The sequence below is a fragment of the Nyctereutes procyonoides genome, unplaced genomic scaffold, assembly GCF_905146905.1.
Source record: "Nyctereutes procyonoides isolate TBG_1078 unplaced genomic scaffold, NYPRO_anot_genome, whole genome shotgun sequence".
Taxonomy (NCBI): domain Eukaryota; kingdom Metazoa; phylum Chordata; class Mammalia; order Carnivora; family Canidae; genus Nyctereutes; species Nyctereutes procyonoides.
This window is the reverse complement of record NW_026575043.1, coordinates 36682548-36707794: the sequence shown is the minus strand read 5'-3', so window position 1 is coordinate 36707794 and position 25247 is coordinate 36682548. Positions and strand designations below refer to the sequence as shown.

The 25247-nt window shown below is 45.8% G+C and overlaps 1 protein-coding gene across 4 annotated transcripts in view; it reads right to left on the bottom strand.

Moving 5' to 3' along the window:
- The window catches only part of CABIN1 (calcineurin binding protein 1), a 154415-nt gene that overhangs the window by 92499 nt on the left and 36669 nt on the right, over positions 1-25247 (bottom strand). For all 4 annotated transcript variants that reach the window (XM_055322045.1, XM_055322048.1, XM_055322047.1 and 1 more), the window contains exons 16-23: positions 24533-24727; positions 20563-20805; positions 18913-19069; positions 13782-13897; positions 7834-7995; positions 6893-7099; positions 6527-6672; positions 2992-3253 (exon numbers count right to left, since the gene is read on the bottom strand). In XM_055322045.1, the coding sequence (XP_055178020.1) occupies positions 2992-3253; positions 6527-6672; positions 6893-7099; positions 7834-7995; positions 13782-13897; positions 18913-19069; positions 20563-20805; positions 24533-24727 (1488 nt within the window). The remainder of the gene's footprint in view (positions 1-2991; positions 3254-6526; positions 6673-6892; positions 7100-7833; positions 7996-13781; positions 13898-18912; positions 19070-20562; positions 20806-24532; positions 24728-25247) is intronic.

Here is a 25247-nt window from a genome sequence, read left to right as displayed (position 1 = left end):
TATTCTGCTAAATTCTATTGGGCATCACTAGTGGGGGACTAGAGAAAGAATCCCAAGGTCTACACTCCATCCACCCCAGTGAGTCCCAGCAGAGGATAACAGTATTCCTAGTGCTGTCAGGGACTCAGTTCCCAGCCTGCTCAGCCCTGGGGCCGTTACACTACAAACAGAATGGAGCAAGGGGTCTCTGCATAGGACAATTGCAATGAAATAGGGTTGCAAGGCATAAGTAGAGCTCAACAACATGGAGCTGAGTGAAAAGGAAGCTCAACACCATGTACAGCACGACAGCATTTAGACTAGAAGAAAAGAACAGGTAAATCATGGCATTCTTTCTAGGAGAACATGTATACATAACAAACAGTGTTTGTCTAAAGTCTAGAAAGATACAAGCCTAACTGTTAAGTTTCTCTGAAGCAGGAATGAAGGGATTAGAAAGGGGTTGGGGGGAGCCAAAAAGATTTTAACTTTGTCCTTACTGTGGCAGTTGTTATAAAGGAGGTATTTCTTGTACAATTGAAGAGTGGTTTCTATAAAAGTGATGGTTAAAACAAGGGCCATGCTACTCTTTTCTTGCCCATTTTCTCCTTGTCACAGAGCCCACCACCTGTCTCTGCTCCATGGCTACACTGCCCTTCCTGTCACCTTTGTCCTCTGCCACTGTTGCCAGGCTTGTCCCCAGGATACTGTGTCTAATCCACCCAGGGAACCTGAGAAAGTGCAGCTTCTGACCGTGAGTGCCTGATGGGGCCTTTTAACAAGCTCCTCACTCCCCCAAAAGAGGTTCTCATGCCCAGTCACATGTGGGAGCCACTGTTCTCGTTGGCCTGTAGGGTTCATGCTCTCTGGGCAGAGAAAGAGAGGGAAAACCTTAGAGCCAAAGTGCCTGAAGTCTGGCACCCTGAGACAACCCTCCCAGGCACACAGGTGGTGGCACCCAGAGCTCATGGGGGAAAAGCTGAAGTTACTGGCATTCTTCAAACAACAGCCAAGGGTAGAGCCCCAGGTCATGCTTCCAGCTTGCTCTTGTCAAGTATGGGTGACTTGAGGAGACCAGAAAATGTGTGGAGAGAGAAGGGGATTTCAGTCTTTCTGAGGCTTTCTCAAAGTGTTATCACACAGCACACAGATGTCCCATACCACAAGACCTCGTGTGGGAACTCAGAGGCCCCACAGCTGCAGACATGGTGGTGACAGCAGTTATGACAGCATGGGAATGTTCAGATTCAGCTTGTGCTCTTATAGCAGATCCACCCAGCACTTTCACTGATATTTATCCACATTCAGCTCACTACATTCATTCCAGTTGATCTTTTGCTGATTTTCACATCTAGTCGAATGGTATAATGCAGATCTACTGCAAAGTTAAGCTGCAAATTTTGCAAAAGACACGGGATATCATGAAGTTGATGAAAGTAATGTGGACAAAGCCTTTATACATGAGCAGTGGGCACATTTAACAACCGCCCAAAGGGAGGACAACTGGTCAAGGAAGAGACCGCAACACGTTCTTCTAAGGCACAAAGATATCAGAGAATCCTGGGAGAGAGAAGTAGCCCTTCTCTCAGACAGAATATTTGCAGGAATATTTCTGCAAAAGTAGCTGTCTAAATTTATGCTGCTGAGGTGAAGGGGTACCTACCATGCTATCATAAAACTGATGGAAAAATTAAACTCTCCCAAAACTAACCAAACTCAGTCATTATTGGATCATTTGAAGAATTAACACACCCTTGCAATTATCACCAAAGTCCTAGTAAGATAAGATTTAGGAGTTATTTTCATTATTATTAATTACTAAGATAAAGCCCCACTCACACCTAGTAGGCGCTAGTTACTGGGATAACTGAACTACATTTTGAGTGGATTCACTTTGTGGCCCTTTGCTAGCAACTGACTGCCCACAAACAGCAGACCCTGCCCCTCACGCCCATTCTAGTGGGGTGGGATGTTGCCACTGTAGGAGGCACAAAAGGGGCCACTGTAGGAGGGTGACATTCATGTCATTATTACATTCCCATTTATTCTTTTCCATACCAATTGAATTTTTAACACTAAGGATACCTCGCTTTTATATACAATCAGCAACAAGCAACAAAGAGTTGTTACCTCTTTGCACAAGGCTAGGACTTCCCCTACTTAATGCAATGTGGGAAGGTCAGGGTCATCACAAGGCCAAGCACTGTGGAAGCCTGTGACCTGCCTCTAAAGGGTCACAGAGGCCAGGGGTGGGGGGCTGGGCATGACAACAGAGGCCTACTCTCAAGGATGGAGGTGCTGTCAAGACAACTGCAGCACAGCTGCAGCTAAGAGTCCCACTGACCAGTCTACTCTCACTGAGTTCCCTCAACAATCCAATGGAAGCATTATCAAGGCCATCATCTTGTTTAGATTTTGACCACACATGATCACTACAAGAAACAGGCCCTTTCAGCACTCTGCTTTCCTAGAAACCCTTCTGGACCATGGCATCTTACTGCCACACCAGCCTTAAACATGCTGGTGGGACTCCTTCATTTCCATCTCAAGGAGCCAAGGGGGTACCTTGCTCAACCCAGACCTCAGGCCAGACACCCAGCAAACCACACTAGGGGAACCCCCTACCAAGACAGACTTAGAAATTCGCAATACAGTGTCAAAAATTTTACAAGGATTCAAGAAGTTCCTCTGAAGGAACAGGGAAGGGACAGCTACTTCTGGCGGCCAACACCCCTCCCCTGCCTCTCAACTGCTGGAAAACTGACAGCTGACCAGCCAGATCACGAGAGCCTTGCCCTGAATTCACCCACAACAGACTAGGTATCTAAAGACCAAGGACCAAGCTGTCACCAACCACAGTATGGCTACAGTCTCATGAGGAGAATCATCTGTGAGCTCCCAGGATGGTTGTGAAGACAAGGGCAAAAGGAATGGATAAGATAGAACTTTGCCACCTGAGGGCACTTCAGTCAGATGGCAGGATGGCGGCCCCTCAGCAGAGCTCCTCCTCACCTGCTGCACAAGTTCAGGGGGCAGTTCAGCTCTCCACTGTTTCAGCTGGCGTGAGGCGAAGGAGTGCAAGGCATAGGACATAGTACCATACTCGATCCACAGGGATAGGTTGGAGCTGTCGATCTCCAGGGCCCGGCGGAAGCAGTTCAGGACAGGCGTGGCGTGCTTCCAGATGGGCCCATCACTCTTCAGCTCATTGGAGTTCAGCTTGTCCTGAATGCGACTGGCCCGGGCCAGAGCCATGCCTGCCCAGGAATCAAACCTGTGGTCACAACAAAAGCACCAGTAAACATACCACTGCCCTTACAGCACTGTAGATATGATAGATGGGAGGGTGAGGCCCCCAGGTCTGGGGCAACTCATTTCCCAGGCCACCCAGAGCCCAGCTCCACCACCAGGGACTCTATGTCTCTGAGCTATAAAACATGGTTAAGAAAACCCACCTCAAGAAAGCAGAGCTGCTGGGACACCACAAGACATGTATTTGAGGTCATCCAGCACCTCACAGGTACTCAGTAAGTGTTCTAAGAGGATCCCCACCAACTTGAGCCCAGATTGTGCTCACCAGCATGGTGGGCTCTTGGACTCTGGTCCCCTTTGCTTTCTTGCTTGGAAGGGTTACCCACAGAATGTTTCTGATGGAAAGGAAAAGGAGTCCTTTACAAGCCATGTCCCATCCAAGGCGACAGGGAGGCTCCCATCCCGCTGCCTCACCCAACCCCTCACTGGTAGCATCTGCCATTAACACATTCACTGACCAAAAGTATGGGGTGGCCAAGACCCTGAAAACACTGCCATGTAGCTTCTACATAGTTCTCCCTCTGGAACCCTGACCAAATCCTGCCCTCTCCAGCTCAGTTCCCAGCAGTAAGATGGAGAGTGAGGGGACCACAGGATGGCTGAGATCCTACTGCTCTGAGATCGCCTGTAAGTGGTAGGGAAAATGCAAAAAATTCTCTAAGATGGAGACCAAGGCCAAGAGCACTTCGGAAAGTGGAATTTCCTGAATGCGTGTACAAACAACAGAAGGCAGCAATCACATGACAGAAGCTTCCCTCTACAAAATGACAATTCTTGACCCACTGCTACACTAACTTTAAAAGTAGCCAACTGGCTTCCTGGACTATTTGACAGTCCCCAAGGTGTGGCAAGAAAAGAGCAAACTTGTGAGGCTCAGATGTGCCCAAATGTGTCCAGGCACCCAGAGGTGAGACAGCACAAGTGAAGGAGCAGTAAAGAGGCCTGAAGGCTTAAATGGTGACAAGGGATAGGAAAAATAAAGGCTTTGGCCCCTATATGGAGATCTTGAGTATACTCTTTCTTCCTCAGGGCCTCAGGATTCAGGGCCTGCTCAGGTCACTTCGAGGAAGAAGCATTGGGGTAGGTGTCAAGTTCCCCTCCAGATGGTGGGAACCATGTCAGGGTCTTTCTACCAAGGCTAGCAACTTCCACATTGAGGATTTTCCCCTCTTGATTCTTCCCACAGTACCTTTGGCACCACTCTTTGCCCTTGCCTGGAGGGAAGGGACCACATCACAGTGTAGGCCCAAACACCTGCATGAGTCCCAAAACAGAAACCACTATCTGCACTCACAAATATGAGTAACCAAGAACACAGACACATCATCATAAAAACTCAAAATGCTCTTCTACGTGTCAACAAAATAAAAGTCCTGACGTGAGTTCTTGATTCTAGCAGAGCAATACACACTCCACACTTGGGGATTGCTGACCCACAGGGACACTCGGGAGCCCAAGGGCCAGTGATGTCCTGAACTCAGGAAGAGGAAGTGTCCAGAACCTGTGTACTGGGCTCTTACTCATACACGGCATGCCCGCTCCTAGCACTGGGCCCAGAATTGTTTCTTTGGCAGAGGGATGAGCTGTATTGGGGCCTACTCCCAAATTGTCCTCCCAAATGCCACTCTATGAAATGCCTGGCCAAGGTGACCCAATCCCAGCTGAGCAAGAGCAGATGGAATAGTGAAGTGAACACAGGTGAGGAAAGGTGTTGCCAGCATCTTCACAGACTCTGTTTTCCCCACAGGAACCACCAACGCACACTTTGGCCAGAATACTCCACCATCCACTTACCTGTCTGTCAAGCGCTTCTCCTATACCTGGTGGGCCCAGAAGATTTCAAGAAAAAGCCAGTATCTGAACTTCCCTCTTAACTAGTACAGAAGATGAGACTGCGCCCAAGTCCTCCCTAACATCTGCTTGTTAGAGCCACAATGAAGGAGCCCCAGGAATGGGCCACCAAGTTCCTCCTGGCCCTGGGATCAGTACTCACAGGACAACCCACCTCTCTGGCAGGGTTCTTGGCAGGCCAAGCCTGACAGGTTGGTATCCTCCGAACAGGTGCATATACAGGTTCAAATGAGGACCAGCTGAGCTGTTATGAACTTCGACTCATAGCCCAAGTGGCTACTGGGTGAGAAGTGCCACGCCAGGCTCCCACCTCCCCATGGACAGGTGGGTTTTATCACCCTTACTTTTCAGACATGGAGACAATGGCACAAAGGAGGTGACTGCTCCCTGTCTAGAGCTATGAGCTCTCAGCCAGCCTGAGCATGGGTCTGCTCCACCAAACTGGCCCATAATGACCCTAGAGAGGACATCCAGCACATGGCTCCCTGCCTAGAGGAAACCACAGGCTGAGCAATAGGTCTGGGAGAACCTTTCCCACAAAAAGTTGTGTAAAATGGTTTCTCCATTCAGATCCCAGACCCTCTCCCCTGGGCCAGGTGGATCCTGACAAGGTGGAGCTCGCCAGTTTCACCTGAGGATAGGCAGCCACTGTGGCCTGGCCTCTGAGTACTTACCTACAGATACTACTCTGGACCCTTCAGATACAAGGCTTACCTTGACCCAAGGCTTATTACCTCCTAGGTGTGGCAGCCATGAGAAAATGTTCTCTCTCAATCAAATGAATCAGACTTTATAAGCTTAGCAGGGCCCTTTAAGGATGAACAGGTCAATCATAACTTTTTAAGAAAAAGCCACCAGGGCTTGGTGGGAAGAAAGCATGTACAATATGCTCTCCTACTTCTACTGCCATGACAATTGCTACAGCCAACAATGCATTGCATCAGAACAAGAGAAGAGAACCTCTAGCTTGAGTGTTTCTATTACTCTCCCCTTACCCCAAAATAAGGAAACAACAATAACTGAAGAGACATAGTACACATTAGCCCACTTCCTGGGGCCGGGAACCAGGAAAGGAGACAGCACACAACCAACAGCCAGGTGGTACACCCTTGCCCTGCTGGCCTGAACCCAGATGGACACCTCATGCCTCCTCTGATCCCAACACTCATCCCAGGCATCTTCTGGAAAGAAGTCTTCTTCATTGCTTTTCTTTTTATGAAAAACTTGCTTTTTCCCAAAACTGCACAGTGCTAAACATACTCTCTCATTCCTTTTTCCCTGGTCTCTTTGCCAGGGCAGGGACAACCCAAACTGGCCCAGTGAGGAGTTGCTGAGCTGGAGTCACCCCAGCCCTCCCTGCCTACCCTTTGCCCAGGCCACTGACCTGTTGGGGCAGATGCAGATGTCGTGCATGTAGAACTTGATGGCCTTGGATTGCTCCTTGTTTTTGAAATGGTAATCAGCCAGGAGGTAGTAGAGCTCATTTACCACTGGAGGGGAGGGGTCGGCCCCTTCTGGGAGGCAGGGCACCTGCCAGATGAAGGACCAAGGATAAGGGGAGATGGAGTCAGGGTCTCAGATGTGACCAGTAATGCTGCAAACCCAAAACCATTCACATTAGCACAGGACAGACCCTAGGCTTCTCATGGCCCTGACTTCTGGGCAAGGAAAGAAGACAAGCCACATAACCAGCAGTGCTGGAGGGAAAAAAAAAATGACAGGACACAACCCTGTCACACTCAGTTCCTACCTCAGCTGAGGCCCCCTCAATGTAGGCAGAGACTTTGTCCAGGCTCAGGGCTGGCCTTTCTGTGCGGGGCACAATGGTGGCGATTCTCTTCAGAAGGTTTGCCAAGTCAGCAGACACAGTGCTGGTCTTGTAGCTGTCAAATTCAGGAAGGGTCTTGGGCTTAAAATACTCAAACATAAACAGGGCATCCTCCCATATAAGGTCCACCTTGAGAAAAGACAGAAAGTGGATCATAGTGTTGTTGGGGTAAAAGCAGAAAGGGAAAAGTTCCTCCATGGGAACAATGCAGATGAGGTTACAATATATTAGAGTCTAGAAAAAGTCCTGTATACTCTTAAAAATTCATATGCCCACTATAATCCCCAAAACCAAATGTCTAAAGAGCAGAAAAGTAAACGGACATAAGCTCGGCCTTTATAAAGACAAATACTGGAAACCAAGGGCACATTCTGTGAGTCCATGCGGCTGAGCCAGAGCATAGGTTCAGAAACGAGTGGGAACTGCGGCCAGGCCACTGCCCCTCCCCTTGAGCCTCAGCTGCCCCACTGCCTCTCGGAGCCAGGCGGGTTCTGCTTTCTGTGTAGGGCCATGAGCAGCTTATGTTCAGGGCATGGAATTAGTAAGATTGGAGAATAAATGACGAGCCATGAGGTGATACACCCAATAGTGCACTGAAAACCAAACCTCTAAGGAATTATTAGTACTATCCAAATTGGAAAAAGAAATCCTTTGAAAATTGCCATGCTGCACTTTTGAATGATTAGTCAATATCACGAAGCTAGTTTTTACAAGGAAAACCCTCTGACCATGCTCTCATTCTCCTGGTGCACCCCCAAGAGCTGTGTATCTGATGTCCTTCAAGAGTGCTCAGAGCCCCTGCTTTTCTGAGCCCCAATCCTCTCCACCAGGGCAGGTGTGGTTGGTTTGGGCAGCACCCTCACCTGCTGGGCTGAGTGTTCCTCCAGGTACCTGGCCTTGCTCTTCTTGCTAGGGAAGCTGTACAGGCAGTAGAAGCACTGCTCCAAGGCCGTCTCCAGCTCCTCCTTGTAGGGGTGTGTGTCTTCAGAGGTGGATGCAGCAAGCTCCTTCTGGAGAACTCGTACCTATGGTAGGCAGGGAGAGACTCCTGAGAAGGCCCATAGCTTCCCTGGCACAGTGGGACCCCAGGAAGACCACCATTGTCAATTCTGTTAACCTGAGGAGGCCATGTCTGTTGGACCTGTTTACTGGAAAGGGTCTATTATCCTCACAGGAGCCATTCTGGGCCTGCTCTGACAGTGACTTCCTGAGGAGTTTGCTTGCCAAACTGCCTTCCTTCCAGTATGCCCACTCAGTATCCACCAGCTACTAGAAGGAGATATTATATACCCTCTTGGAACTTCTCTTATTTATTAGGCCATTCATTTGCTCTCCAAATATTTGCTAAGTCCCTCCTTATGCTAGGCACAGTGTGACATAGTTCCTGCTTTTAAGAAGCTCAGATCCAATACAGGGGCAGTTAATTAAACATGAAGTTATAATGCAAGATGGTAAATCCCATTAGGGCTGAGGAAGTCTGAGAGAGACTCCCTCTATTTCAGCACAAAATATAAAGATATAACACAAAATGTATCCAAAGCAAAAAATAAATTCAAAGCACAAAATATATCAAGGAAATAATAAATTGTCTCTCTCAGACAAAACATTAATAAGGATTACAGAAGATGTAAATCCCACATTACAGAAGATGTAAACAACATAGTCAACAAGTAGGGTATCTATGGAGATTAGCTCCAAAGGCTATTGTTATGCCCAACTCTTAGCAGCTACACATTCTTTTCAAGCATCCATGGGATTTTTACCAAAACTAGACAAAAAGCACATCTCAGCAAATACTAAAGACAAGATACAATACAGACCACAGTCAATGAACATAAGTCAGTAAAATTAGAAATCAGCATATAAAGGTAGCAAATACCAAATGTGAAAACTTACAGCATGCAGCTAAAAACATATTTGGAGAAAACATAACCTTCAAAACATGTAGTAGAAGAATGAATGCTGTCACTACGTGGCCATCTAAGCATAGTGTAGTTTCAGGGACTTATTAGCACAAGGCCTTTCCCATATGCTTCTACACATAAGTTGAAAAAGACTTAGACCTTAATGAAAGGAAGATGTTATTTGAGGAATGGTTTAAGCGTGGTGTAATTTCAAGGTGGTAAGTGTATAGCTTTTCCCATAGGCTTCACACATATATTTATTACACTTATATCTTGATAAAAGAAAGAAGTTACTGGGACATCTGGGTGGCTCAGTCGATTGAGCGTCAGAATCTTGATTTCAACTCAGGTCATGATTTCAGGGTCGTGAGACTGAGCCCCGCATGGAGCTCCATACTTAGCGGAAGTCTGCTTGAGGATTCTCTCCCTGTCCTTCCCCCAGCTTGTGAATGTGCTCTCTCTCTCTCATGGGGGGGTGGGGGCAGGGAGGCAGAGGAAGAGGGAGGAGCACTTGGGACTCAATTCCAGGGACCCAGGGATCATGACCTAAGCCAAAAGCAGACACTTAACCAACTAAGCCACCCAGTCAACCCAATAAATAATCTTTTTTTAAAAAAAAGAAGTTAGCTGAAGGATGCTTTATAACAGTGTCCTTTCAAACAATTCAGCAAATGTCTTTACACACAGGCTTTTAAACATAAGTTTGTAAGCACTTATATCCTAATGTCAGGAAGATGTTACCAAATGGCCTTATACAAGGTGTTGAGCACATAACTTTTCCCAATGCTTCTGTACCTAACTTAGAAACACTAATACCTTAATGATAACAAGATGTGAAAAAAACAAAAAGAGTGAACACTGAAATAAGCTTTCACCATGATTAAATTTAAAAAAGCACAAAATATATCCAAAGAAATTATAAATATTAATGTGGAAATTAATTAGAAAGCAAAGAAAAAAACAGATCAATAAACCAATAACTTGTAGTTTGAAAAAATGAATTTAGATAAGCTTCAGCAAAAATGGGCTTATAAAAAAGGAGAGGAAGCAAAAATAAATGATTTTAGCACTGAAATGGGAGGCATAACCAGAGGTACCAAAGAGACTTTATAAATCATAAGCATACTTCATGAACAACTTTATGCTTATGTAGACATTATTTCAAAAATACAATTGGTTTAAAAAAAGAAAATCTAAATGGACCTAGAATCACCAAAGAAAGAATCAATATTTTAAAATTTATCCCCCAAAAGAGAGAGAGAGAGAGCTCTAGGCTGGGGTGACAAACTATGGCCTACAGGGCAAATCTTCCCACTGCCTATTTCTGTATAGCTCAGAAGCTAAAACTGACATTTAACATTTTTAAATGACTAAAAAAAATTAAAAGAATAATATTATTTTGTAACATATGAAATTCAAATTTTAGTATCCACAAGTTTTTACATATTATCTTTAAATACTGGCCATGGCTGCTTTTGTGCTACAATGGGAAAGCTGAGTATTTGCATCAGGGACCCTATGGCCAACAAAAGCCTCTAAGATTCACTATCTGTCCCTTTAGAGTGTAAGTTTTGTCAACCTGAAAAGCATTATGACAAGAGAAAAAAAGAAACTGTAAGAATTGAAAAGAAGATAAAAAAAAATAGTTATTTGTGGACGATATATAACTGCCTACACAAAAAATCTGAGACATCTACAATCCACCAGAATTAATAAAAGCAATAAGCAAAGGAGCTATGCACAGGAGAAACTTTTTTTTTTTTCCACAGAGAGAGAAAGCCCACAAGCAGGGGGAGCTGCGGGCAAAGAGAGAAGCAGACTCCCCAGTGAGCAAGGACCCCCACCCCCACCCCCCATACAGGGCTCAATCCCAGGACCCTGGGATCATGACCTGAGCCAAAGGCAGATGCTTTACTAACTGAGTCACCCAGGCACCCCGAGAAATTTATTTTTTAAAATGTAGTGTTCCTATCTGTACACAAACACAAAATAGAAAACTTAATTTTTAAATATCTATCAACAACAGGAATAAAAATAATAATAATAATAAAAAAATAATAATAATGCTCAGGTATAAATCTAATAGAATACATGTAAGAGTTTAAGGAGAAAATTATATTAAGGGACATGAAAGTGTAAGACCTCAATAAATGGAGAGATATACTATATTCATGACTAGAAAGAATCATATAAAAATGGCAATTCTCCCCAAATTAATCTATAAGGTCAATGACATTTCAATTAAATCCCAGTGGTGGCGAGGGTTGGGGAATGCGGGATGCACAAAATTTTACCAACTGATCTTACAATGTTTCAGAAGATGAAAGTACAAAGAACAGTCAAGAGTATGTGATAAATAGGGATCCCTGGGTGGCGCAGCGGTTTGGCGCCTGCCTTTGGCGCAGGGCGTGATCCTGGAGACCCGGGATCGAATCCCACATCGGGCTCCCGGTGCATGGAGCCTGCTTCTCCCTCTGCCTATGTCTCTGCCTCTCTCTCTCTCTCTCTGTGACTATCATAAATAAATAAAAATAATTTAAAAAAAATTATAAAGAGTATGTGATAAATAGGTAAGCAGATTAATCCTAGCAGGTATCAGTATCTCTCAAAGACAATGTGGTACTGGCACAGGAATACCTAAACCAATAGAAAGAACAAAATTCAACAACAAACCCTCACGTGTATGGAGAGGGCCTTACAAATTAGTGCAGAAAGAACAGACTCTTTCATGAATGGTACAAACCAACTGGCCATCCATATGGAATGTAAAATGAGTCCCTATCTTATGTCCTAAATAAACAAAAATTGAGAAGGAATAAAGACCAGATGTGAAAAAATGAAAGTGAACTTTAACAGAAGAGAATATCTTTATAATCTTGTGGAGGAAGGATTTCTTAAAGTACAATAAACAAAACAAAACGCCACACACAGAAAACAAAAACCCCCACAAACCATAAAAGACTAATAAATTTGACATTTAAATCCTGTAAAGCAAACACTATACACAAAGTTAAAAGACACATCACATAAAATTGCATAGAAATTAGAACTAAATACACACATGTAAAACTGGTGAAACATATATATATCAGATAAAAGACTGGAACTCAGAGTATATAAAGAACTCCACAAATCAATAGAAAAAAGAAAAAAGCCCAACAGAAAAATGAACAAATGATATGAACAAGCAAATTGTTAGAGGAAACCTAGAGGGACCTGGGCAGAGAGAGGGCAGTCAACAAGCCAGGGCCGACTCCACAAAGGTGAAGTTGCTGCAGGAGCTGGAGGAATGGGAAAAGCTGGGTCTTGGGTAGAAAAATCAGGAGCTATGAAATGAAACATGGAGGTACTCCTCTATCACTTCCACTCCGTCAAATTCACTTGGCAGATCCTAGCAGCTGGAATTCACACTCCATCAAAAAAGATGCAGACTAAGGAAAACCCGGAGTAGGATCGTCCCATCATCACTTCTGCTGCCGGCCTAGAAGGCCGCTCCTCAGCACCACTTCTGCTGGGTACCAGCTTGCAAAGGTGCTACCTCATTCTTGACTTTCTCCCAAGCAGCATAGGGGCAGAGGAGTGACTGACTGCCTCATGGAGGTGACCCTGTGGAAGTAGACAATGTCTCCACACTCTCTAACTGGGAGAGCAAAGCCAGAAGAATGAAGTTGCCAATTCCTGGGCAGCAATATAGTTAGTCTAAGCTTAGCACGATTCTTCCAAAAATGGTCCTGAAGTGTGAAGTGTGGAGCTGACCTAGGGTGAGCACCCGGGAGGCCCTCAGAACTCACAGCATGGAGCAGACATTGAGGCATCTACAGCTGGCACTCCTGCCAAGTCTGCCTCCTCAACATAAGTGCTCTGCAAACTGTCAAGCACTACACATACATGAGCCCTATAAATATTCTGTCTCGTTCATTCACTCAACCCATTATTTATTAAGCACCTATTATGGGCTAGGTGTGCTGGGTTAAGGTACTGGGATCCAGCAGTGAACAAAAGTAACAAACATCCCTACTTCATGGAAGTTACATTCCAATGGAGAAGAAGCACACAACAAACATCTTAGATAAATAAATCCTATAGCATGCTAGAAGGTGGTAAGAGCCATGGGGAAAGCACAGGGCAGAGGAGGAAGATGAGACTGCAGTTATAGAGAGCATATACTTGCTCACTGAAAAGATATAGAGCAGAAGTCGGCAAACCTTTTCCTGAAGAGACACACAGTCAATATTTTAGGTTTCATGTACAATATGGACTCTATCAAAGCTCCTCATCCCTGCCACTGTGTTGCCAAAGCAGGCATAGTTGATACATAAATGAATGGTTATGGCTATGTTCCACTAAAACATTTATCAATAGAGCTTGGGTGCCCCTCTCATGCTCTATAACCTATCTGTGTGCTACCTGGCCTCACACTCAGCAGCAAGTTTTAGGGATGGTAATCATACTACTTATCTCCAGTATGTCCAGTAAATCACAGCAGCCAAGTGAGAGAAGACCATCTGCACTCACTATTTACTCACGAAATAGCTAGTGATTCAGCAACTACTTCCTTGTATGAGTGGTGCTTGGCAGAAAGGACTCAATGGAAGGCAGTGGTGAATGCAGTTATTACTTCTAAAATTACTATGAAGGGCCTGGCCCTATGCCCGACATAACAGATGCAGTAACAAGCAGTGGTTCTAAAACTACCTGCAGGTCAAGGCCAGGTCCAGAACCCCTGCACCTCGAGTGCACAAGGGAACAAAGTTCAGACTTTCTGGCAACTCTGAGTAGTCACATACAAAATCAAAGAAGGGCAGCAGGCCGCAGTGCAGGGCAAGGCCAAGCAAGCAAGCCTCAGGGTGCCAACCCATCCCACCCTGCACCCCACCCCCAGCCCTGGCCAAGAGAGCAGCACTTACGTAGAATCGCAGCAGAGCCCCATCGGAATTGCAGCACCAGGACCTCCTACCCAAATACTCGTGGGCTGTGTTGAGTAGCATGAGGGAAGATGGGAGCATGGGTGTCTCTGCCATCACTAAGGAAAGACCAGACCAACACAGAGTTAGCATGGGGATAGCGTGGAAGCTACAAGGCTCAATAGTTCCTTAGTGGGCTTTACTGTGTTTACCAAGGTGGCCACAGATTCTTCTATCCTTTTTTAGCTTTTTAAGTAAGTAATGACCTGAGTGCCTTTACTAAAGCAATACACACTTCTCAAAAAAACAATTCAAATCATACCAGACATAAGAATGCCTACTGCACCTCCAGTTAACCACATTGACATTTGTGGGCACATATGAAACATTTTGAAAGAGAAAGATAAATAATGTTTAACAATGAAACCCATACTACATATACCATTTCTTAAAGATTCTTATATGTAGGCCTATTGGAGTATTACAGAAGAAAAACAGAATTATTAAATTTCAGTTAAATTTTCTAGTGTTTGTTCACCACTAGAACTATTACTAGCAAAAACAAAATAAAATAAAATAACTATTACTAGCTCCTTAAAGATCCTTCAGTGTTTTTGAAACTCTGGGCTATAACCCACTAGTGGGCTTGTAAGCAGCATTTTTAAAGACACCCAGGCATCCCTAGAATTAGGATTCTTTCATGAAATTTGTTTCATACTTTTTTTTTTTTAAGATTTTATTTATTTATTCATGAGAGAGACAGAGAGGCAGGAACACAGGCAGAAGGAGAAGCAGGTTCCATGCAGTGAACCTGATGTGGGACTCGATCCCGGGTCTCCAGGATCATGCCCTGGGCTGAAGGTGGCACTAAACCGCTGAGCCACCCAGGCTGCCCTGTTTCATACATTTTGACCTTTGGCCAGCCCCAGTCAAAAAGGTATAAAAGGCAAGGATTAAAAAAAAAAAAAAAAAAAAAAAAAAAAAACTCAGAAAATCATGAAGAAATTAAGCCACTCCGGTTTTCTATGGGTCCTTTAGTTTCCATTTTCAACAGCATCAAGTGATTCTATTGCACAAGATGGATGATAGCTTGTAACATTTCCTTTCTCCCCATCTCCCAATTTTGTTGTAGCACTTCTATAGCACTTCAAAGTTTCTAACACTGTGATCCCTGGGTGGCGCAGTGGTTTGGCGCCTGCCTTTGGCCCAGGGCGTGATCCTGGAGACCCGGGATCAAATCCCACGTCGGGCTCCCGGTGCATGGAGCCTGCTTCTCCCTCTGCCTATGTCTCTGCCTCTCTCTCTCTCTCTCTCTCTCTCTCTCTGTGACTATCATAAATAAAAAATTTAAAAAAATTAAAAAAAAAAGCAAAGTTTCTAACACTGATAACTCTGTTCTGCAACCATAATTAGCACAGGTGCTTTCCCTCAATTTCAATTCTAAATGGATTTGGTGTTCAGCACAAATTCTTGCCCATGGCTTTTCCACCCCGATGAATTTCATTCTGACTCATATTGGTTTACTGACTTCATCCTCCAGCAGTGTTTTTAGAAGCACCCACAGGAGCTAGGATCTCTGTTTATAAATGTCTATAACCACTATTAATTACAAACAACTTGGTTAGACGTCCTAGTTTGCACTGTCTTTCCCTGAGAATAGTGTAGACTTTTAGACATCACCTCAACTGCCCTGAATATGACTAGGGAGAAATCAGAAATGAGTCTCATGTTTTATCCCATGAGGATAAACTGCCTTTTCAGTTTAGAAATCTAAAAAATCTTTATTCTTGAAGTAGATTCTTAACCAGGATTTATCTTGCTGTATATCAATTTTTCACAGCATATACTAAACACTTTAAATCTGCACACTGTTTTTATTACAGAGAAATGTTCCAGTATTTGGTTATTTGTCCTGTTTCATTGCTAGAGTCTTACCATCAGGAGCACAATTTATCCTCGCACAGGCCCACCACTGTTTCCCTCATCTATCCTTCTCATCAACAACACTTTTAGCTCTAAACTAAAACCCTGGTTTCAGTTCTAGCCATACTCATTCTGCTCCTTGCAGTCTGGTTTATTAGTTTATAGTGGTGAGGCTTGGTTTGCAACGTTTTCCCTTAGTTTTGCAATTTTCCTCTTCATTTCATTCTGCTTATTAGTTCAAATTTTTTAATAAATCATTTCTTGTGCAAATCATTACCCGGCCCCTGCCTCTGTTCCTTGGTGTAAGTTTTCTTCCTGACTGAGTTAATCTGTTTCTTTTTCATCCTCCACATGGGGTGGGGAGTGGGCTACAATATGTTAGCATACTTGCCATGTAACTTCACTCTATCCTGCTCATGGTCCACTAACCACACTTCCTCCACGCTAAGTAAATGCTCTAATATATCACCAATTTTCTGAGGCACTCTCCAAATATAAGATCAATTTGCCCTTTCTTTAAAGCCATAATTTTAAAGTAGGCACTGCTCTCAATCCACTCTTTTGTAACCTGTATCTGCAGAGGTAGAAGGGAGATCACTGGACTAGTGCAGCAGGTAGTCCTTGCTGGGGAATCTGGATTTCGTCTTCTCTCTGAGATGACCTTTAAGATAGGACTGGTCGCTCTGTGAGAGGAGTATAGTCAGCAGACAGCCCCCCGTGGTCAGCTCCTCCAGGGTCTTCTACAGCTGCAGAAAGGCACCCCACCCAAGGTCATACACTTCCTGTGGGAATCCATGTGCAGTGACTGAGCAAGACGAGAGTATAACGACCAGCTACTTGATTCCAACATGGTATGATAGCTCTGGTGGATCACTCTGGCTCCAGAGTTCCCTGCCAGGTTGGCCAAGGCCTGGTCAGACCTGAAGTGCAGGTCAACTTCCCTCTGCTCCACCCTGCTTCCTCTCCCGTTACTTTTGCAAGTACCGATCCCCAATAAACCAGCTCAGAGAACTCAATACGACAATGTTCTACACTACTCTGGGCCCCTTATCACCCAGCTAGTAATGTGCTTTATCCCTGGACCCCTTGTCGTAGCACAGTCTGGTCACTGGAAGGTGGCAGGGCCCAGAAGTCCTTCTAATCTCTGCCAAACCAGGGTGATATGGAGGGGCTTCCTCACTAGCCCACTGTCTATAAATGAGAGGATACTAATATTATTTCCCAGGATTTTGCCAACTTCCCCATGTTCCCTCAGCCTTCCTACCAGGGGTAGAGGAGAGGACAGGAGCCACATCTGCTGCCAGTCCACCAGAATCTTGGATTCCTTCCTTGGCCTATTCTTTCAAGCTTATGGCATTCCACTGTCCCCCTTTCCTTGTTTGCTTATTAGCAGTTTTTTAAAATTATATTTTACTTGCATAATCAGAGGGAAAGGGAGACTCTTAATTCAGGAGTCTTTTGCATTATAATTATGAGAAAAACAATAAACTTAGATGTAAACCTCAATTTTTTCTCACCATTAAAACCCTTTTGGAAAATACAAAGGTACTACTTGTTAAGAGCTCAGAAGATATATATCCTAGAAATCTATCCAAAAAATCAATTAGGCAGAAGCAAAAAAGTATACATGAGGTTCACTGAAGTGTGAACTATAAGAGAGAAATGCTGCAGGCATCCTGAGGGGTCAGCAGACAGGATGGTTCAGTAAAGCAGGACATCTCTCATCAGCATTACAAAACCCAGAGAGCAAAACTGAAACAGCTTCATAAAATAAGGCCTGAAAGCCTTTCTCAATCTGGCCTTTCCCATGTCCAACCCACATGGCCCAGCTCTCTTGCATCCCTGCTCATGCTGCTCTGTCTCCCCAGTGTCCTCCTCTGCCCCTGCTCTTCTCTCAAACAGTCCAACACCACTTCACCCCCTGCCCCCACCCAGGCAGCATGAAGCACCCTTCTTTCAGTGGGCAACGCTGGCTTGGCACTGTGGATGTTCTGGTCTGTCTCCTCTCACCATGAATCTTTCAGAATGAAAGGTCTTATTCCCAGAGGCCTGACATGCAATGAGCAACTGATAAGTATCAGGGTAGTACACAAAGTTAGAGAGAATGAATGGAAGGAAACAGACTGCATGTTAACTCTGGCCTTCTCTACGTTGTTAGAATAAGGATAGCTTTCTTTCCTTTCCACTTTTCTGATTTTTCAAATCACTGAGGAAAAATCCCCAATATATTAATCTGAAGCTTAGTTGAATACATAAATATGTGCATTAAATTCTCAGCTACATAAAAAACTTGTGTCACTGGCCAAGTCTAGATGGAAAATGCAAGAACATTCTACCACTTGGTAGAATGACAGGGAATCTTTGTTTAAATGTCATTTAGCTGTTATTGTTAATTCTTTAATTCAACACATTTCCTACCGCTGCATTGACCTGGCTCAAGTACCACCTCCAATGAAGAGTCCTGGGCTCGCCATCTTCGGATTCTCGTTCATACTACTCATCATTTAGCACCCCCATATGCCAGGCACTGAATAAAAATAGCTGTATTATTTCATTTTGTCCTTGGTACAACCCCCTGAGATAGGTGCCATTATTCCCAACATCTATCTGGGGAATAGAGGCTAAGAGGTTGTATGACTTGCCTGAGGTCACACAGCCAATATGTGACAGTTGAGATTTGAAACCTGTGCTCACTCACTCCGTACCTCTCAGCTACCCACACCCCCACCCTGACTGGGTCATGCCAGCAGGGTCCACAGAGTATGGTGGTTAAAGCACAAGGGCCAAAAAATTAAATAAATAAATAAATAAATAAATAAATAAATAAATAAATAAATAAGCAAGCAAGCAAGCAAGCAAGCAAGCAAGCAAGCAAGCAAGCAAGCAGAAGGGCCAGTGCATGGCTACCCATCTCACAGGGCTGTCTTGGGGATTAAAGGATTACAGGGATTAAAGCGTGAAACTGCCTGGATCAGTGTCAGTGCTCCTTATAAGCATTGGCTGTGCTGTCATTCTGTGTTGCCACCTGCACCAGACATGAAATAGCACACACTCACTGCCTCTTGACACCACTGCACAATGAGCTCCCTGAAGGAGCTTCTGCTTCTGTCTGAGCACCACACAAAATCCTGCTGACTGAGCCCTAAGCCCACCCACAGCACCTGGACAGGGCCATTGGGGCCTACCCCGACCCGGACCCATTTCCTGCCACCTTCATCCGTTGGGTTCTGGAGCTGTTGCTGGTGACACAGGGATTGGAAGGTATCCTCTTCCTGCCAAATGATCCGGTGCAGGATGATCCAGGGCAGCACTGAAGAGACATGGGGATCCTTGGGCTCCTCTTGCACAGCCATGCTACAGTCAATGACCTGGGAGAAGGGGAGAGGGGGTTATCATAGTCAGCCAGCTGTCCCTCCCACCCTCTGAGATGATGACTCCTCAGGGCAAAGGTGGGGACACTGATTGAGAAGCATTACACCATATCATCAGAGTCCCAGGATGCCCAACAACAGAGTTAAGCCCAGACATTAGAAGAGGCAGCTCTGACAGTCTGCCCTCATGTCACATGCAGCTCCTGATGTCCTCGGCACCTATGCGCAGCATATGCCAGACATGAGGGTTACAGAGGTCAATGGCGCAGCGAGGAGTTGACAGTGCAGGGGGAAGAGAGCCACAGACAAGCCACTCAAGAGTTAAGAATCAGGGGCGTCTGGGTGGCTCAGTTGGTTAGGTAGCCAACTCTTGATTCTGGCTTAGGTCATGGTCACAAGGTCGTGAGATCAAGCCCTGCACTGGACTCAGCACTCAGAGAGGAGTCTACTTATCCTTTTCCCTCTGCTCCTCCCCCTGCTTGCACTCGCAAGTGCTTCTCTCTCAAATAAATAAATAAATAAATAAATCTTTAAAAAAAAATAAGAATCAGAATCAGTATAGCCGCTGTGATTAAAGTAGATGAGGGCCACAGTGGGGTCACAGAGGAGTGGGTAGGGACAGAGGAAAACCTTGAGGTTTCCCAGAGTGGAGTAACACTCCAGGTGAGTGGCTGTGGTGGAACCAATACCAAGAAGGCAGGAATTGGTGGCAGATGACAGGCATACAGGCAGATGCCCAGAGGCAGCCAAGGAGTGAAAGATGAGTAAAGAAAGCTGGGCAGGATGGTGCACCTTGGGCAATGGGCAACCGGGGGATTATGAAGGGTTGAAGAGAGGGAGGAGTACACTGATATTTCCATGTCAGGGTGATGGCTGCCCTGGGAGGGTAGAGTGGGCAAGGAGGAATGCAGGGAGCACGCTGCCATAGTTCAAAGAAGAGGCAGCAGTGGCCTAGAGCTAAGGCAGAGCACTATACACGGAGAGGAGAAACAAAGAATGGGGATGTTAAGGATGTGGGTTTGGCAGGACCTATTGATGGCCTGAGTAGTCATTGTCAAGAGAGAGCTTAAGGAAGGTTCCCTGCTATGAAGCCCACTTGGACGATGTGCAGTACTGTGACCACCCCGGCCATGAGAGCCAGGATGATGTGGGATGGTAAGAGAGCCCTGGTGGGGAGACAGAGGGCCTGGGATTCCAGTCCCAGCTCCACCTCCACCACACACAAGTCACGCCCTCCTGCTTGAGCCTGCTTCCATCCCTTGGGGATGGGTGGTATAGAAGAACCCTGTGGTGCCAAAGGCTCAGCAATCTCCAACTCCCAGACCTGAGCAGCCCCAGGAAGGTGTGCAGCCAGTGCATAGTGACCCCCACCACCTGAGGTGCCCGCCTCCTGCAACAGGAGCACCCAATGCATCCCCTTGGGGTCCTAGCTTGCAGTAAAGCCGGTGAGTTATGAAGAATGGGAATGTCCACAAGGAGTGGTGGGTTACCTGGATGAGGTTGTTGGTGAGCCGGGTGAGGCCAGTGGAGGCAGATGATTCCTTCAGGATGCTGCCACTGCTGTCAGCCGAGAGCGCCTGGTCAATGCCCAGCAGCAGCTGGGTCACTGTGGCCACCCACTCCTCCTTGGCTGCAGACTCACTCGCATTCACCATCTGCTGGACAGCCTCGTGCAAAGCCACATCAGAGCACTCGAAACACTGCCGGTGGTCCTTTAGCCGGAGCAAGGAGTCCTGAGCACAGGGAGGGGCGGGGAGGAGAAGGAAAGTGTACCATGACAGGGCTGTGATGTCACTCTGCACACCTGGTCCTCAGAACTGAGAGGCAGGTAGGTAGGGACAAAGACACAAGGGGCAGTCCAAAAAAAAGGGGAAGAAGAGGCTTTCCACCGGCCTTGAGGCATCTGTGAGGGCAGTCACAGCATGGATGTGCCAGTTAGGGGGCTTTCAGAAAGGGGCTTGACCTCTGCACCTCAGTTTCCTCATTTATAAAGCTGGAACACGGATGAGGCCACAGAGCCGGCAAGCCCCTAGGGTGAGGGTGAAGCTGAGTGAGTCCACTACCTCTGTCAGCTCTCAGCCGGAGCCACCATGACCCCGGCCACCCAGTCATGCACTCATCTGGTGCCATGGCTCTGGAGAAGTCTCAGCAGGGAGGGCAGGCTGCTAAGGAGGGACTCTCTCTGTGGAAGAGGGCCTGAGTCGAGGCCACGGCAGAGGCAACCAGCCAGACAGCACTAAGGTCATTGTTCTAAGCGTCCCCATCTGCCCCAGGTGCTCAGGTGGAACAAGGTACCAGGAGCAGAGAATGAGCACGCTCAGCCCCGTGCCCTGGCATGTGGAGGAGCTTGCAGTATATCACACTATTTTAACATCTCCTCTTAGGGAGCCATCGTTTTCCATGCAGCTCCCTTTCCTTTTGCTCTAGAACATAACCCACTTAAGCACCTCAGTCTCAGCCACTTTCATCACCATGCTGCTGTGTGGGGAAACTCAGCCTGGCTGTGAATTCGCGGATCTGGCAGGCAGCCTGTTAGAACAGCAGGAAGCACTTGCTGCCCAGTGCCCTATTAGGCTCTGACCTCGCCACAGCTGAGACCTGGCAACAGCTCCACAACACAGGCGCAGCTGCCACTCCCTGAGGTGACACAGACAGGGGTGGCCAAAACTGCCTTTGGGATGTGCTACAATGTCTGAACACAGATCAAAACCACCCCCAATTTAAAAGCCCTAATTGCCAGGAAAATGGACCCTGTGTTTCTTTAGAGAAAGCCAGTACTCTTTAGCAGGAGGTCCAAGGCATGAAGGAGTCTACAGGGTGCAGACATCGAACCCGAAGGCCCAAGCTGAACCCCTCCGATCAAACACTAATCATGCAAGGGATAGGGGCTTATTTTGTAACAGGATAAAGACTATGGATCTGAAAGTGCAGCCAGCGTTGCCATGAAAGTCAGGGACAAGACAAGATCCACCAGCAGTGCTCTAATGTGACATAATCCCTAGGGCTCAACGCTAGAAAGAGCTCAAAAGCACAAGAATAACTGCCAACAAACGAGGAGACCAAATTACTGCTGTGGGCAACATGATTGCCTACCCCAAACAAACAGAAACTATCAGAAATAACGGGCATGTAGCAAAGTGGCTAGATTTAAAATAAATGTGCAAAAATCAATAGGGTTCCTATAAACCGGAAATGTATAGTCGGAAAACATAATGACCAACAAAAAGATCCTGCTCGAAACTACAACCAAAAGTATCAAGAACTTAGAATCAATTTAACCAGAAAAAAAACTACACAATTTTATCAAAGAACATAAAAGGCAGCTTGCCTAAATAGAGCAAGCCATCATACTGCTAGAGAGAATTCCAAATCAGACCCCCTCCACAGACACACTATAAAAGCTAGACAAAGCACGATAAATGCAAAACTAACACCACTAGAAGAAAACAAAAGCAAATACACTTTTTTCTATTTGTTGACATGCTTCTAATCTGCCTCCCTTCTAAAATATAGGTTTGGCCAAAGGGGGCCTCTCTCCCCTGTCCAGTGTCAGGCACACTATAAGAGCTCAATCTATGTATGTGGAATGAGTGAATAAATATTCTTCCAATCTTGGAAAGGCTAAGCATAATGAACAAAATCACAAACATTTGAAAATATTAAAAGATTTGACAACATAAAATTCAAAACTCTTATATGTAAAAAAAAAAAAAGCCACAATTTAAAAGCAAACTGGGGGTGTTGCCTGGATGGCACAGTTGGTTAAGCATCTGCCTTTGGCTCAGGTCATGGTCCTGGGGTCCTGGGATCGAGTCCCACATTGGGATCCCTGTAGGGAGCCTGCTTCTCCCTCTGCCTGTGTCTCTGCCTCTCTCTGTCTCTCATGAATAAATTAAAATCTTTAGGGAAAAAAAAAAAAAGATTAGTATCTTTAAAATATAAAAAGCACTCCAAATCAATAAGAAAACATACCCCCTCCATGGGAAATTGAAAAACCAATGGTCCCTTATCCTCAAAATAAAGACCAGGTGCTTCCATAGCACTTGACCCAGGCCTCGCCACAGCTCTCTCAAGTACTGCTCAATGCCTGTCCAACCCATCAGTGGAGCACCCTGCACACCTAGGGGTTCTGGACTACAGGAGCAGTCTGACAACTGAACACTGGAGCCATCTTAACAGGCGAAGAGGGCTAGCTTCTCCCTTCTTCTCCCCACCCAATGGCCTCCCTGGTACACCCAGCCATCCCTCCCAAATGCAGTCATGCTGGACATGCCTCCACTCCCCCACATCCCACCCACCCCCACCCACCCCGTCCCCATAAGCCTGCAATCACAAGCCTGCCATGGTAACTGAGGTCAGACATATCTCAGCTCTTTATCTCAGCATGGGCCAGCCTGACCCTCCTCTGCCAGGAACTGGAACCTCCACCTCCCTTCCTCCCTCCCACCCTCTCTTCCTTCCCAGAACCAACTCTTTCTTCCCTTTCACCAGAATAGAGATGCCTCCATTTGCTCCTATAGTTGCACCTCTTAACTGTCTCACTGTTCAAAAAAGTTAATTGAAATGTCTGACATAATTAGAGCAAAAAGCCTGGGAGAAAATTGGGCTGTCTTTCCAAATTGAAGGGAAGGACCCAATATATAATAAATACAATGTGATTAGTGTGTAAACTATAAGGGACAAGACGCCAGACCACCCAATGCCACTAAACATATCATGTTTATCATCGAACCCCAGGCTTCCACAAGATGGTGGCACTAGTGAGAGCCAGCACCCACTCATATAGTGCTTGCTACATGCCAGGCGTGGTGCCAACACACACTAATTTATATAACCCCTGTAGCAGGCCTCTGAGGAATGGACTATGATCATCTCCATTCTAGAGATGAGGAACCAATGCACAGAAACTGAGTAACTGCCCAGCACCCAGCAGATTCTGACACCCAGTGAGCTCTCTGAAGAAGGGAGGCACAGAGGAGCTGAGAAGGCACATGGCTTCAAACCCCACAGTAGTGTTTTCTCTCAACCATGTGATTGTTCATGGATATTTATTTGATCTTGATTATATTGTATAGTTTGTCCATTTGAACGTCTACTCAAGACTTAATCTCAAAGATAATATAAAAAGACAGACAGATGAACAAATAGGTGGATTGATGGGTGACACCCTGACTACTCTTCCTTCCTCATCTGCCAGGCAGACATTCCAATTCAAGTATAGGTTCACACCTTGAGCCACACAGAATCCTACGACCTGCACTCCTAGGTTCCAGCTTCCCCTGGTCTTGACTGTATCTTCTAACTAGCATCTTCCTGGGTGCCAGTCAGCACTTTTTACTCCTGTTTTTTTCTTCCAGGTACATGTTCTTGAGGGCCACCTCAAAGCCTCCAGAGAATAAACCCATAACCAAGCAAAGAAGGTAGGAGGTCAGGGCAAGGGTCACCATCAGTAGCACACACCTGCAGCAGCAGCAGCTGGGCGGGCCTCTCTGGAATAGAGGTCATAAACTCCAGGTGTTTGGCCCGGTCAAATCCACTGGTACACAAGGTGGGGCGAAGAAGATGCACGACAGCCTTGTAGTCACCAGCCTCATAGAGCCGCTGAATCTCCTCCAGGGACTGGCACCGCTCCAGCGACTTCAGGTTCTTATCAATCTGGAAAAGGTCCAGACATGCTGCCCAATGACAAACCCCTCACATCCTCTCTGAATCTGGCCAGTGTCTGCATTTACTAGGCCCAGATGAGGAGTATGAAAGTAGATTCCCTGTTAATACAATCAGCATTTACATTAAACTAATGCATTATAAAAAGTACTTCTATTAAGGTCAAGGCATATTCAGTTCTTTAAAACAAACATAGAAAAAAATGGGGCACCTGGCTGGCACAATCAGAGTAGTACGTGACTCTTGATCCTGGGGTCATGAGTTTGAGCTTCACATTCAGTATAGAGATTACTTAAACACCTTTAAAAAAAATAGCAAAAAACAAAAACTACCCAAGAAGCAGAGAGGTTCCACAAAATTCTCTGCCAAAATAGTTGGACAGCGAACCAGACTCCTGGAACTGAGGAACCAGAGGCCACTGGGGACTTGGGTGAGCCCTGGGCCAGAGGCTGATACACACCATTGACCCACAGAACCCTCTCCTCATAGGAGTTCTGCTGTGGCCCTCAGA